The sequence below is a fragment of the Zosterops lateralis genome (genome assembly GCF_965231275.1).
Source record: "Zosterops lateralis genome assembly, chromosome: 11".
NCBI classification, from domain to species: domain Eukaryota; kingdom Metazoa; phylum Chordata; class Aves; order Passeriformes; family Zosteropidae; genus Zosterops; species Zosterops lateralis.
The window spans coordinates 4,528,327-4,543,499 of record NC_139771.1 but is presented as its reverse complement, the minus strand read 5'-3'; the positions used below and the strand labels follow the sequence as shown (position 1 = coordinate 4,543,499).

Here is a 15,173-nt window from a genome sequence, read left to right as displayed (position 1 = left end):
GGTCACTGTATCTATTCATAGATTGGATAAATTAGAAGAATAGAATTTCTTGGGAAGCAATGAAAGAGGGAGGAGGGATTATTGCTCCCTCCTTCCTTTCCACATCCCAGCCATCCAGTGTTTGCCATGGACAGTATTTACTATTTCTATCTCCACTTCCACTGGTTTTGTTCACTTTCACTGTATTTTAGTATTCATATTTTCTTTATAAAATCTCCAAAAATAGTTTGTAGCAGAAATGAGTTTTGCATTGTAGAGTGATTAACTAGCAGCTGACAGGGCCTTGCTTTGCAAAATCATTGGTAAGTGTTGACTTAAGGGAGATGTGTGTTTGTGCAAGGCAGTCAATGGCTCCAGGCTGTAACACCAGGTACCCAGCAGAGATAAGGGATCTGCCATCCAGCAGATGTGACCGGGGACACTTTCTGTCTTACAAACAGAGGTGGCCCCAAGCAGAATCTAAGTGTGCTAAAAGCTGCTCTGTGAGTCTGATAAAGTGTTCAAACAAGGCTGCTCCTGGATTGATTTGCAAGCTAAGAGTGATTAGTTGGTATTGCATAACTGCTTTTTATGGTCTCCATTTCTGGGGTCTGTACATGTTTCCTTGACAGCAACTTTTAGGGAAGGTTACAACCAAGTTTGTTTAGTAAGAGATTTGGTTTTAATATAAGCAACACTTATGAACCCAAATTCAATTCAATGTATGTATATCTAGCCAAACATAAACTAAGCCCCTTGCTCTTTATCCCACAACTGTTCTGTGCTTTTTCTTCTGGTTTGTTTTTGTCTTAGGTTTACAAAATACAGCTTTTGTCTCTGTAGAGACATCCAATATTAAGCTAGAATGAACAGAGGTTTTCCTGAATAAAGACAGAATCTCTTTGGTACACTTGTCTGTTGAGAGGTTCCTTGATGGAAGGATTTTTGTTCGTGTGCATATCCTCACACATATATAGATGTTCAATATTTGCCTAGCTGGTTTCTGTGATTTAGCTTTTGAAAATTTGGATATAACATTTCAAACCTGTTGGAACTGCTCACAGATACTCTAAAACCTCTTCTGGCTGAAAGAGGATGTTTTCTGATCTTTCTTGAAAGTGGTGGTGGGGGGAAATGTGTATGAATCAACGTGAATCTGGTATCTTTTTGGTCAAGGTTTGTGAGGCAAAAACTAATCTGTTTGACCCTTACCTCTTCACACCTTGACTTGATGTATATTTGGATTTTATATCTGACCTACATGGGTCTATGAGTACATTTTTTGCCTGTACAGAAAGTAATGAATACTCAAATAGAAGGGCTGATAAGCAGGCCTTGCTTAGAAGTCGTGTGATGCACAATGAAAGTGCTTTAAAATTTGTACTGAGAGATAAGAACTACGGAGAAAAATATCTGCCTGACTTTTTTTTTACCTTAAATTTTGATGCCTCGCAATGTCAGTTCTGACAAATATCAGCTGCTGGCTTTCAAAAAGCAAAGACCAAGAGTCTGTGAAATGAATCTAAGGATGTTTGGCCTACAGATATCTTTCAGTTCCTTCTGTAATTTAAGAAACAAAACAGCTGTGTTATTCCTCTTGTCTCAAACCAACCTTGTAAGATCAACCAATCTGCTACATAAATAGCCCTTGAATTAAATGATGGGGCTGACTCAGTGCTTGAGCATGGGGCTGCTGCAGTGAATGTGTGTGGGTTTATTTGAAATGCTTGAGGACAGCACCAGTGTGGCCAGGCTCTTCCCTGCTGCTGTGCCAGCCTTTCCAGTGAGTTCCCTGGGAGGCTGCCTCTCCCTGAGTATGGCCAGTGATCCAGAGTTGTCAAGCCTTGTTAAACAGAACAAATGCTAATGAATGTTGATGCTCTGTGGTCTGTACTTACTGTGCACTGAGGGAAAGTGAAGATGTAACATATTTAACTAGAGTCTGTCTGTGAGCTCTTTGGTTGGGGGTTTTACTCCAAAAATACCAGTGTTCCTGCCTTGAACTTCCAGGAGTTTTGTGAATTATTTCACTACTGGGGGAGTATCCAAATGTATCCATCAATAACCAACAATCTTACTCAGAAGTATTTGCAAAACTGTGTTCAGCATACAGGGAAATAAGTAAGGGTTTCCTATTTTTCAGTCTGGCTGCAAGATCTTCCTCTTTTTCCTCCTGTATTTACCACTCTTCTGATACACTCCTTCAGTTATATTTAGTGAAAAAAAGTTGGGTGTCTGAGCAACTGGTACAGATCTTGGACCATCTTTTAGTTGTTAGCTTGCTTTATTCTTACTTATGTCTCTTTCTTGGCTGATTACTATCCCTTGTTTCACTAGTTAATCTACTGTCTTCTGTAGTGAGACAGAGGAGGAATTTCAGAGGAAATGACATGTGGCAGCTGCCATGGGCTAGGAAAGAAGACTTAGAAATATCTGCTCAGAAAAGGTCAAACCAAGGGAACACAGAGTAGACTCAAAACTGTGAAACTGAAGTCTGAATCAGGTGATCTTCCGAGTGGTTTTTAGGATTTTCAGTCTGTGCATTTTTACTTCCCTGTTTTAACTTTTCTTCCCATATTAGTTGTTTAAGGCATGTTTTTCTCTCTGTGGTATGTGTGGGTGATGTTGCATCTGTAAGGCTCAAGCAGTGTCCTCAGTTATTGTCATGTTCAGAGGGATTTATGGCTTCAGCAACACATTGCTTCACCTAGCTGTCCCTGTCCTATAAAGTGTGTTCTACTTCTTTTGCCAGACCTGAAGAACTGTTAATTATCCTGCAGTGCTTCTGGGCTATCCAAATGGTTGATGGTAGGTGTGTAATTTGTCTTTTTGCATTGGTTTAGAAAATTCTAGGTGATGGGAAATAAGCTTTGTTGATAAGGCAATAAAGACTCAAAAGACAATTACTGTTCCAACATATGGTTTTGCCAGGGTGAAGAATGTTTTCCTCAGCTATGTGGTCTTTGTGATGCCAGTTTCTACTTTTATTTTAGGATTCTCCCCCTGTCTGCCTGCAACAGTAATTCAAACAGCAATTCCACTGTACTTTTTTGCTGTTGTTTGATATAGTTGGTTTGGTTTTTTTCATGTGCATACTTACTTGTTGGAGAAAGATCCCACAAACCTTAATCCATATTGGCACAAATATTGGGAATCATCAGACCATGGTGGTGCTTTGCCACTATAAGCTGACCAGAATGATTTTTGTCACCAGGGGTCCCTAAAATCAGGGTTTGATTTAGGAGTTGTTTTTGTAATATTTGAAGGTACAGTTTGATTTCAAGTCTTACTCAGGGACAAAATGGTTTAGAGAATAATAGCTGTGAATGGGTATTTTCAGACAAATGTCTCAGATGATAATAAATATGTATCTGTTGCCCACCTTCATAGAAATCTTTGGGCTTAGTTGCAGCTGGGAAGGCTGAGTAAAGAGTGGGGGTTTCTATCAAAGAAACTTCTTATATAACAGACACATCTTTTGAACCAGCATCCTCCAAACAGATGTTTAAAAGAACAGTGCCTGTACTTTAAACCATATTTTTAGATAGTAGCAAATAACTGTGACTATTTTAGCCTATTCTGCTGTTTCAGAATCTATTTTCAGTAGCTCTTAGGCAGTGCAAACAGAGAAAATTCTTGGAAAGAGAAAAGTATTTGGAGTTTCCAGAAGGGCAGACTTAGTATTATGATGTAAAACAGCTTCAGAAGAGATAAAAACATATTCTGCCTGTTCAGTGACATAAATCAAAGATGTCCTTCTTGCTAACACATCTTTCTAGAATTCCCACAGTAGTTGGGATCCAAGTAAATAAAAGCTGCCTTGGCTGTGGTGAAAAATGCCAGTCAGAGGCTTGAGAAAATAAAGGAACAAATTCTTCTCCATAGGGAAGAAGTTAATTTACCTGCCAAATTCTTAAATTCCTTTATGCAGTATTGCTCTTTGTCATGGAATTAAAGGAATTAATTTATTTTTGTGAGTGTGAGATCAGTGAGAGAAAGGAAAAGAAACACATTGAAATATTGTGCCTAGTTCTGTACTCCTTACATTATCTCTGAGCCCTGCAGCACAGAGAATATAATAACAGTCACCTTAGAACCCCTTTATCCCAAGCACTAAGGAAGGTATCAGCTGTGAAATGATGCCTTGCACTCAGAGGAGTGACTGGAGCCAGGTTGATTATCATCAGATGCACACAGATTGAGATGGAAACATTTCATAGGCAAAACCTTAGTTTGCTCAAAAGAGCCCCACCTGAACCTCCTGATCCATGTGAGGTCTATTTCCTTAAAGCTTTTGTTTGTCTTTATCATGGATGGTTTGTCATTCATCTCAGGTAAGTAGTCATTGTTAGACAATCTAAACCCACTTACACAGACCAAGAGATTAACTGCTTTTTATTTCTTCACTCCATGTTTTGCCTCTGTGACATTCTGTACGCTGTGTGCTGTTTCCTGTTTTAAATCTGCACATACCTACACCTGCATAGAAGCCTATGGTAAGATTCCTTGCTTGTTACATATGGTAACTTCTGCACCTTCCCAGGCTTCTACATTTTTAGCTCTGTGACTAATGGCTGTGAAGAAGTAGAAATTCTAACCCTGAAGTAGCCAAGAAGGTAAAAGTAGGTGCAGCCCTGTAGTGTGAAGGAGATGAATACTTGGAATTAATTTATTGGTACATAACAGGATTTGCAGGTTTGCTAGCTGAGGGGAAGGATGGACACTAGGTAATCTAGGATATGAAAATCCATACATGCTTGACCAAGGAGTCTGTTTGCTATATTTAAGCTTTTTCCACTACCTATTGTCCAGGAGTGTTAAGAAGTGGTTGAGGGGGGAGGAATTGGATAGAAATTCTTAAGTGACTGAAAACCAGATGTCGTCACTCCTGGGGATTACACAGCAAAGGCCCAGAAAGTACCAACATGGTACTCAGCAAAGAGTAGAATTGTCAGAAGGTATGACAAGGTTGTTTGTGGAGAAAGGTAGATAAATTACTAGAACAAGGAGAGACTTACTCCTCTGGGTGAATCATTCTTCAGTACACTTGTATTTGAACAACAATCACATGTCCTTTTTTATGAAACCAAGACCCCTTCCCAAGCTGGAATTATGGAGTAATTAAAATACTGATAATCTGGAAGGGATCAGATTGCTGTAGGAGAAACTTGGGGAAGGAGGGTGAAGTAAACCAGTAGGCTGTTTCTTACAAAAGTAAATAAATTAACCAAAATAATGAGACTATGGGAAACATGAATTTCTTTAAAAAGAAAACAAACCAAGATTAAATAAACAACTGCTAGAAGCAGATGTTACCAGCAGATAATTTTATTTGGCTGAAAGTAGCCAGAAGTGAATTAAATGAGTTCAAACATTTGAAGTAGTGGGAAAAGCTTTACTAACATTGATTAGTTGTTCTGCACTTAGCAAAAAGATAGATGAAAATTAGAATAGTTTGAGTAATACAATCTAGCATGATTCAGACTTAGAGGTGCAATAGAGATTGTGTTTTCAGGGGGAGGAAGTGTTGCTGGAAAGCAGCTGGAGGTGAGAGGTGCTGCTTTGAAGGTGCTGATGGGAGGTGAGCAGGGGCTGGGGAGGGAGTTAGTGGCACAGTCCCAGGAAGCTGGGCAGAACTGTGGATGTGCTGCTTGGTTTTGCACTGTAGTGCAAATCAGCTCCTAGTAGAGGAAGAAAAATTCAATGAGGTGTGAGAAAAACAAATGAAGGTTTTTGTAACAGCTGAAACCATGGCAAATAAGCAAAAAATCAGTGACCTGTATATCTCAAAACTGAATCAAAATTTTCAACCCAAATATCAACAATTGAAAAAGACCTGTGGGGTCTTCCTTTGGCAACTAAAGGCCAACCTAGTGTAAATTTGAGAGGTGGTGTAATCTGCAGTGGAGAAGTCTCAAATTCTGGTCATGTGGTCATAAAAAACTTCTGGATTCAAGAAATTAAGAAAACTCAATAAAAATGTCTTGAGAGTACTTAAAAGCAGGCTGGTGTATTTTTATATACTGCTGATCTTCAGTCCTATAAGTCATACTTCCTGAAGCAATTTGTACATACACTAAAGTTAGAATACATAACAGAAATATATTAATATCAAAAAGTTAAAGTTCTGCATAGCTAGCATGTATTTTGTATCTTTTTGAATAAGTGAAATACTGGAGTTTTCCTCGGCCTTTGAATGATTTTTGAGAGATGAAAACCAGTGAGTGTGTCAAGTATCAATAAGCTTTTCTACCCAAAAAAGACAAATTTGTGAGTTTTGTACATGCAAGATGATTGGTAAAGGGGTTGAAAGTTGGTAAGAAAGTTGTTGATGATGATGAAAGCTTATGAAGTGTGTGCCAACAAGCATCAAAGAACAATATGGCATGAAGCAGATAATGCTTGAACAAGTGCAAAGGGTATTTACTAGGCTCTGGAAGGGCTGTAAAAACTGACAATATGAAAAATTAGGTCAAGTAGGTTTTTTTGTTCCGGTGCAGCCACCCCAGTATCTGCCCTTCTGTTAGGGGAAGTTGTTTAGTTTTTTCCTTTGGGGCTTATAAATGGTAAATTAATTGAACCAAATCTACTCTGCTTTCTGGAAGCAAACTGGTAGTAGAGTTAAGTTACCAGTAATTTGCTTTGAGATGATCTTGAGATAGTTCTTTGCTGTGTAATCAACTTCTCTGATTCTGTAAGTTTATGTCCAGGTTTTCTTGTACTATTACATCTCTATAAATTTTTCCTACACAAACCTGGATATGGTTTTGGAATAGCTGTCTTCTCTCCTTGTGACATGGCACAAGGCTTTTTTTGTCTGCTCTTAGTCAGAGTGCTTGTTTGAGTCTCTGGGGAAGGTGTGCCATTTTCTCTCTGTGTAGGGATCCATTACATGAGACAGCTGTGGTGTCTTGTGAGGATTCGTCCTGGGTCCTCATGAACAGCCTGGATATCACTTACATGTGGTGGTGTTAGACTGTACCTGGCACTGCCTCACCCCTTTCTCAGCTGTGTCCCAGGGGTTGGGGTTGGGAGCAGAAGCTCCAAGTGCTTTGTTTGGAGAGCTGTCCCCAGGCTCTGCCTCCAGCCAGGGATGCTGCACTGGGCCTGCAAAGCTGCTTGGCTTGGCTTAGAAGCTGAGGCAGAATTACTTGCCTGTAGCTTAGCAGAAGCTTCACAGTGTCCAAGTGGTGTTTGGGTCCTTTCAAACATGACAAGATCCAGGTTTCCTCCTCGCTGATGATGATGCTCTCCCTCAGCCCTGTGATGTGTCACTCCTCCTGCTCTGTAAGGATGTCACTACCTTTGTCACACTCACATGCACATGTGACTTCTTGCAGCATGAGTTACACACTGTTTTCTATTTTACCAAGGACAGGTATAATTTTCATCTCATCTTACTGTTTTTAGGTGTTTTTTTAAATGAATATGTCCTGATCCTAATCAACAACTTCAGATTAAGTAATTTAAACTGTAAAAGTGGAAACATTTAAATTTTTTGTTTGTATTTTTACAAATAATTTTTTATTCACTGATATAACCCTTCAAAGTTAATTTGCAGCTAAATATACAACCTTTCTGTGTAATTTGGCTCTTACTCTTGTCAGCCAGAAGGGATTGTTAGCTCTGTACAACTGTATTTCATTTCATCCTGTATTTGAAGGGTGATGTCGGTATAAATGCCTTGCCTTAAGCTTGAATTAGAATGTTAATGAAATGTTAATGAAACTCTAGTTCAGTTTCCAAGAAATACATTATATATGAAACATAATCAAATAGTAGTTTTGGCATTTTGAATCCTTGTGGACTAGATATTTAGGAAAAAAAAATAATTTCAGAAATTCCACAGGTGTAGAAACACAGAGGGGACCTAAATAGTTTCAGAATCCTTCAAGTTTTACCAACATGGATTCTAAATGGATCTTGTAGAAACACATTTTTCCTAATATCTACAGATGTGTCTCTATCTCCAGATACTGAGAAACTTGGTTTAATAGTTGCAAGATTTTTCAAATAAATTGATTTCTCTTTTCTGCTTCAAAGTTGTTTAGACACTGAAAAAAGAAAATAAACTCTCCTGCCTTTTCAGTTTTTAATCAGCTTTTCAATTCTTGAGTTGAGTAATAAAATTTAAGACACTGGTCTCTCTGCAGGTACTGCATAAAACAAAAAGAAATGCAAATTATTAAGGCAAAGCTTTTATACTCGATTCAGAACATTTTATGGAAAATTATACCCGGTATGGCACTGCAGTTTAAAATTGAACTGCAAGAAAGATGTTTCCTCTCCCAGTGTGTGTACAATTTTGTCTGTTTATCTGAGGATTCATTGACTCAAAGTAAACTTGTAATTTCTTAAAATAAACACAGGCTTTAAAACAGGTTGGTTTAAATTTTATATTTAATATAAACTCTTTCATAAAGGAAACTGTATGTAGCAAACAATTGCTTTTCTACAGTAATCTGCATTTAAGAACATGACACTTCTGGTCAGCAGTGAAGACTTGGCTGTCTTTTGCAAGTGAAAAAACACTAGAATATACTCAGGCTTTTTGCCTTTCCTTATTTCTTTTGCCTGTGACAGATGTTGAATTTGTGTGGGTGTGGTAGTTTTTTATACCACTGACTGAAGAAAACGTAGGTTGGGGAGATGACAGGAAAGGACTTTCCTCTGTCCCTTTAGATCTGAAAATGCAGCAGTCTAAACAATGGGAGAGTGGTGAGCTTGAGCGCCAAAGGAACCCTTGAATTGGGTTGTTAGATTTCTCTCTTAATTCCTTCCTAATTTTGCAAAATGCATCTCCTCCCAAAACAAAGGGGCAGTTAGGACTGAATGAGTTGAGAGCATCCTGTTGGAGAAACAGGCTGTGACTGAGGAGATGTGCAGGTGGATTGAAACTTTTCTTTCAGTCCTGGAGTGCTCTGGAGCTTGGCTTGTGATGGCAGTTTGTCTGGAAGAAGGGTAGAACTGTTACAGCTCCTTCCCACTCAGTCTCATCCACTACACACAGATCAGCTCCTTCCCACTACACACAGATTTCTGGATTTTGTCTGTACAATGAAGAGTTCAGTTGCTTTACTAAATGCAAATTCTTGTGGTTTGATAAAGATCTTGAACAGATAAATACCAAAGATGAGGCTTCTGAGGTGCCTTAAACAGTTCTGTCATCTGAAGCTGAATGATTCGGGGATTGGCTTAGGCTAAAAGTATCTCTCCCTACATTTTATACCTCATCTAAATGGCAAGAGACTGATGGTGCATGTGGTTTGATGTCAAGTGGAGGTTTTGGTCCTGCTGAAACTAAAGCACAAGACTAGCAACAAAGCCATGGATTAACAGGTCTTACTGCATGTCCTTTTTAAGGGTGCATTGTGGTGACACGTTGGTGGCCAGTCCTGGAGAGGAGATTGAGCCAATGGTACCAGCATTTGCAGTTAAGATTTTGCAGGCCTGCAGGTGATCTGGCATGTGTGATATTGTGAAACTTTGGAGAGAGTGCTTAGATGGATGATGGGAGAGTGTCTATAATGTATTTATAATGTCTGATGGCTGGATGTGGGGAGAGGTGAAAACTATAGGTTTTTCTTTAGTTACTGTTACTCCGTTTTACATTTATCTTAATGTCTGCAATGGGCTGTTTTTGCTGTCTTTATAGGAGGAAGAGGAGCAAGAGGAAGAAGATGATGATGAAGATGATGATGACACAGATGACCTTGATGAACTAGATACGGACCAGCTGCTGGAGGCTGAGCTGGAGGAGGATGAGAACAACGAGAATGCTGGTGAGGATGGAGAAAATGACTTTTCTCCCTCCGATGATGAGGAGATTGCCAACCTCCTGGAAGAGGGAGATGAGGGTGAAGATGAAGATTCTGATGCTGATGAGGAAGTTGAGCTGATTCTTGGAGATAGTAAGTGTGTGCCCACCTTGGTGACCTTTTCCACTGCTTAAGGTCCTGACAAAGAGGCAACATCTAAGTGACTTAACTGACTTGTCCCTGGCTGGTATGAGTGACAGGCCATCATCATGCTTGTTCACCTGGGGCTTCTCTTAGTAATCTGCTGGTAAAAACATATCTTATGTGAGAGAACAACTGTGCATTCTGGAAAAGGAGGTATCTCCTTTCTTCAAGTGCTCCCCACGTGTGTGTGTGTGTGTGTGTGTGTGAGAACTCTATCTGAGGAAGTTTTGATTGCTTGCCTGTCCTGCCCTTCAAGGGGACACAGGTTTAATTCTTACTTCACCTGTCCTGTCTGCCTCATGTGAGCCTGTAAGGACAGGGAAGCACTTTTGATTCTTGGTGCTGTTCTTTCTCTTTCATAACTGCTTAAAATGCAAAGCCAACACGGCATTTCTGATTTCACTTCCTTTATTAGACTAGTCTGAAGCTAACATAACTTTTGGGATACAATTTAAATTGTTCTTTTTCGGGCATTCTACAAATACAGTGATTGGAAAATGTGAAGTATGTGTGTATGTGTGTATAGAAAGATCTGAACTTTTTATGTAGCAATAACATTTGGAAAAATGCTTCACAAGAAGGAAGGTGAGTATGATAGCACCAAGCTTGGGATTTGTGACACCAGGTTCTGTTTCCTTTTTTGCAGCACAATTTTTGAGTATGTGCAGCCAAACCACTTATTTATTTTTAATTTTCAAGCTGTAAAAATGGACATAAAATAGTTACCTTAAATTAAAAGGTTGGTAAGGATGAATAATTACAGTGTGCAAGGTGTTTGAAGTCCTGCAGTGATAGATTAAGTCCCATCTCAGCTCTCACATCAGTGTTCCTGCCAGTGAGCTGGAGGATGAAGCATGCCAGGCCCTTCCTTGGCAGTGGCTGGCAGACTCATTCCATGTCTTCGGCAGCAATGTAGCTCAGTCATTTTTAAGGATCTGGCCACATGAGGTTGCCAGGGTTATTCTGTGGGGTTACACTGCTGTTCTCTAGAAGGAAGTAGGTTTATACTCCGGGCCATACAGGATATTTGCACAGCTCAGTCGTTAACAGCATCTTGCAGTGCAACATTTTGGGGTTAGAGGGAACGTCTGTGTCCTAGTGGTGGACAGGACCTTTGCCACACATCTCCACTTGTTTTTCCTCAGGGAATGCAGGGACAGAAGTTCTTCAGAGAGCACTTGGAGTGCTGTACCTTGAATTATCCTAGGGGCAGAATGGCCAGGATGTTCAGATCATTTCAATAACTCTTCCTGGAGGCTACTTGACAGGAATTTCAGGGGCTACTTGACAGGAATTTCAGGCATGCTCTGCAGAGCCCTGTGTTATGAAGTGGCCACATCTGTACATCACTTATGGCTAGAGTTACTTGAACGGAACGTTGATCTAAATTGCTGTGGAGCTGCAGCCAGCCCATCCTGTGGCTGTTAGGTTGCTTAGCAGCAATTTTGGGAACTCAGAGCAGGGAGTGCAGCTCTGCCAGGCTGATACATGCGTGGTCCTTGATGGGTTTGATGAGTGGGGTTCTGTGGCAGCTTCTCTGTGTCTTCATCTGACTTCTCTCTGTTTCCCACCCAGCCAAGAGCAATTAAAATGCTCCTCTGCTTATGCTTGCTCCAGAATTAAAAGTTGTAATGGCACTGCCAGTGTAGCAGGTACTGGCATGGGGTGCATTTAGGTGTTCCCTACTCCAAATTCTTGCTGTATTGTGGGTGAACCTCCATAATATACAGTGAGTGTTTCCAAAGCAAAATAATTCAGAGAACAATTGAAACAGGGGAGTGAGTGGCATTGGTCCCTTGTGCTTTAGAAGAAGTTCTAATTCCTTTTTAAAAATAATCCATGGAGAACCTTTTAAGTATGAATTTGTCTTCCTCCCCCTTTGTTACCACTTGGGGACATTAGATCTTTTTGTCAAAGCTGTTTATGCATTGTGCAGCTCTTTCAAGAGCTTCTTCCTGGACCAGGTGGGTGTAATTTTTGAAGTGCACATGTGACATAGGATGGAAGAAATATATGGAATTCTCACCAGCAGCATGGCTGACTATTGATTCTGATTCCTCTTTACTTCCATAATCCAAAATGGCAACTTCCAGGCAGGTCTGTCCAAACTAACCATGCCAAGCAGTTAACTGCAGTCAGGTTTACTTGCAGGCATAGAGCTCAGAACTGAAAGGTTTTCTGGTGAACTGGGGAATAGTGAGGAGATCCTCAAAGCTTTCCTCTGGGTTTAAAAAAATCGAAACAACAAAAGCCCCCCAAAACCCCAACTTTCCCAGCTTCTCTTCTCCAAAGTTTCTGGATTTTTATCTTGCTTGTGCTTCTTTCCCTCTCACTGTGTAAGTGTAGCTGCTGCAGCACTGGCTGGTGTTTTCTAACTCCCCCACATGGCTGTGGCTGTTCTGGGAGCACTGATGACCCTTCAGCTTAGGCTCAGTCTGATGGATGGTGAGATGGAGAATCCCTTGCTGACCGCAGTGGAAAGGCAGCTGGCTGATCTTCAGGGAGGAGGGTTGGGGGAAAGGGTTTGTGCCCTCTCTGCTTGCCTGTGATTTTTTTTTTCCCTAAGGATAGCATAGAGTGAACCTTCCAGGTGTTTCTTACCTTAACAGGCATTTTAGAGATCCACCATTGTTGAAATGGCTAAGTGGAAGTCTTGGTGTCTTTTTTTTTTTTTTTTTTTTTCTTTTTTAACTATTTTTAACACCCAGTTATCTGCTGCATCCAATGAATTTGCACAAGAAAAAGAGCCAACATCTCCTCTAAGGTAAGGCAGGAGCCTCTTGCTGCCAGAGCTGCTACCACTTCCCTCTTGCACAACTGAGGGAGGAGAGATCTTATGTTTTAAGATAAAAAGCAAGTGTGTGTGTGTGACTGCTTCTGGTAAATCCCTTCATGTCTTCATTCTGTACCACAATGAAGAAAACCAGGAAAAACACAATTTGCAGGTCACCTTTAGGAAGTGACCTATAGTTAAATTCAGTTCAGAAACTTTTGAGTTACTAGAGGAAGGTTCTAGTTGGGAGTGTGTGGATTGCTTCCACCTTAATGGGGTCAGCTCATTGGATAAGGGATTACCTTGTGCACATCATAGAGGGCCCTGGCTGGTGGAGCTGTCCAGCTGTGAGGAATGACTGCCACATCTGTCCAGCTCCTGGTGTGAAGAGCTGTTGCCCTTTGCTGTGCACAGGAAGTTGTGCAGGCAGCTCCCTGCTGGTGTCCTCACCTTGTCAGGGGAGAAACCTGCCAGCTCATAGGAGCTGCACTTGCTAGAGCTGCCCTCCTTGAGCTTCTGTTGTAAGCAGGGAAGGAAAGCTCTGGTACAGATTTGCTGGCTGCTTTTGATTGGTTTGGAGCACTGATGGTGCTGGCTCTGTCTGTGCCAGGGAGCTGCAGCCTCGGGTAGGGGTGACCATGTCCTGTGTCCGTGTCACAAACCAGACGAAACCCACATGTCTCCCTCCTTTGCAGCCGACAGCTCCGATAACTCTGACCTGGAGGACGACATCATCCTGTCCCTGAATGAGTGAGGAGAGGCTGCAGGGTGGGGAGTGGGCACGAGGAGGTGCTCCTTTCCCAACAGAAGACCAGAGACCAAATTGGAAACCGACTCTGAGCACCCCAGCCCTGCTTTTCCTGGGAAAACCTGAGGATCTCCTGCCGATCTGCTGTGTTGGTTTGAGTCAGTTTGAGGCTCGGGCCCGAGTCTCAATAAAGAGACGGGGGTTGGGCCTCATTTCTCTCTGCCTTTTTTTTTTTTTTTTTTATTTTTCATTTTAGGCTGAGATGACTCTTCAAGGAAACTTCTGAAGATATTTCACAATATATTTTCTTTGTATAAAGTTCTTTCCTAAAGAACAGAAATAGTTTTATAAAAAAAAAGAAAAAAAAAAGAAAAAAAAGGCAAGTGTTCTAGTAAAGAGGGAAGACCTTTGTATTCCTGTAGTACCTTGTTACCATGGGGTAGGTTTGGGGAGAAAAATTGTTTAAAATTAAAAGAAATTAAAATTTATGCAACTACTAAATGAAATAAGAGGATCATGGTTTCTAATATTGTTGAGGAGTGAGAATATTTTTATTTTAAATATGATTTTATTTTTAAAACAGAAGAACTACAGGTGTTACACCTGCTAATGCACCAGTGTGTTCCAGATGCTTGTGTCCTCCAGGGAGGAGCCCCTGGGGTGTTTGCTAATGTCGACTTGCGCTGTGGTACCAGCTATAGTGGGAGGCTGAAATCCTGATGGGCCTAGTCAGAGCCTGGGGATCTGGGATTGAAGTTTGAGCCCTTTTTCTCCCCTCTGCCCTTTGTGGTTCAAGTTTTTTAATCTTTCTTTCTTTCTTTTTTTTTTTTTTTCTTTCCCTCTTGCCCTCTGTGTGGAAACTGCAAATTGAAGGCCTTTTTCTTTAATGTAAAGTGTATTTATTAAAAAATTAAATACAAATCCTGTCTGTGTGTATGGTTGTGAATTGTAGCCATGCAAAAGCAGTGCTCCATGTGCCTGCAGGGCTTGGCTGAGAGTAGCCAGATGTAGCTGGAGCCTGGATTCAGTAAGGAAGGGCAAAGGAAACAAAAATGGGATTTAGGAGCACAGGATGGCCATGGCACAGCAGCTCTGGGTTCCAGTCTGATCCCTCTGGTTGTCTGACAGCCTGGAATTCTGTGGCATCCTCATCCTCACCACACTGAGTGGGAGCTGGATGATGCCACTGGTGCTGGGCTGTGGTTGTGTGGGGAGGTGCTCTGGAATGTCCACTCAGTGCTTCAGGCAGGGAATTCCACATTTTCCCGCTCGTGCCAGGAGCTTCCTCCTGTGGTTTGGCATTACCCAGGCTGCCCTGTGGCTGTCAGGGCTCTGGGCAAATCAGCTGCTCCTGGTGGGGCAGGACAAGAGGCCCTGCCCTCAGAACAGGAGGAAGAAGTGGCAGTGGGGTGTGTGACTTCCCAGTGCAACACCCTGTGCTCAGAGCTGCAGGTGAATGTGCTCACTGCTTGCCTGGACAAGGCCAGGGCTGTGCTGTTTGTTCCCAGGTGTTCAGTAACATCCACTCACCTTTTAACCCTTTCTCTCTTTTGGCCACTTTTAGAATAGGGTTTGAGGCAAAACAGGGAACTGGAGAATTCTCACTTCTTAACACTGCAACCAGTTTTCCACCAAGAACTGCTTATTTCAACTAAGGCTCAAGGTCTTACTGCTTGAAGAGGAAGGATTTCCTTTTTAACTGAAGGAAGGG

At 41.3% G+C, this 15,173-nt stretch overlaps 1 protein-coding gene across 4 annotated transcripts in view; it reads left to right on the top strand.

The window, feature by feature from the left end:
- The window catches only part of DCAF1 (DDB1 and CUL4 associated factor 1), a 47,728-nt gene extending 33,277 nt beyond the window's left edge, over positions 1–14,451 (top strand). For 2 of the 4 annotated variants that reach the window (XM_083869113.1, XM_083869114.1), the window contains exons 23-24: positions 9,635–9,890; positions 13,410–14,450. In XM_083869113.1, the coding sequence (XP_083725239.1) occupies positions 9,635–9,890; positions 13,410–13,468 (315 nt within the window). In that variant the 3' untranslated portion in view covers positions 13,469–14,450. Of the gene's footprint in view, positions 1–2,731; positions 2,788–9,634; positions 9,891–12,649; positions 12,706–13,409 lie in introns of those variants that run through there. The other 2 variants (XM_083869115.1, XR_014590849.1) reach the window with 2 other exon arrangements.
- The last annotated feature ends 722 nt before the right edge of the window (positions 14,452–15,173 follow it).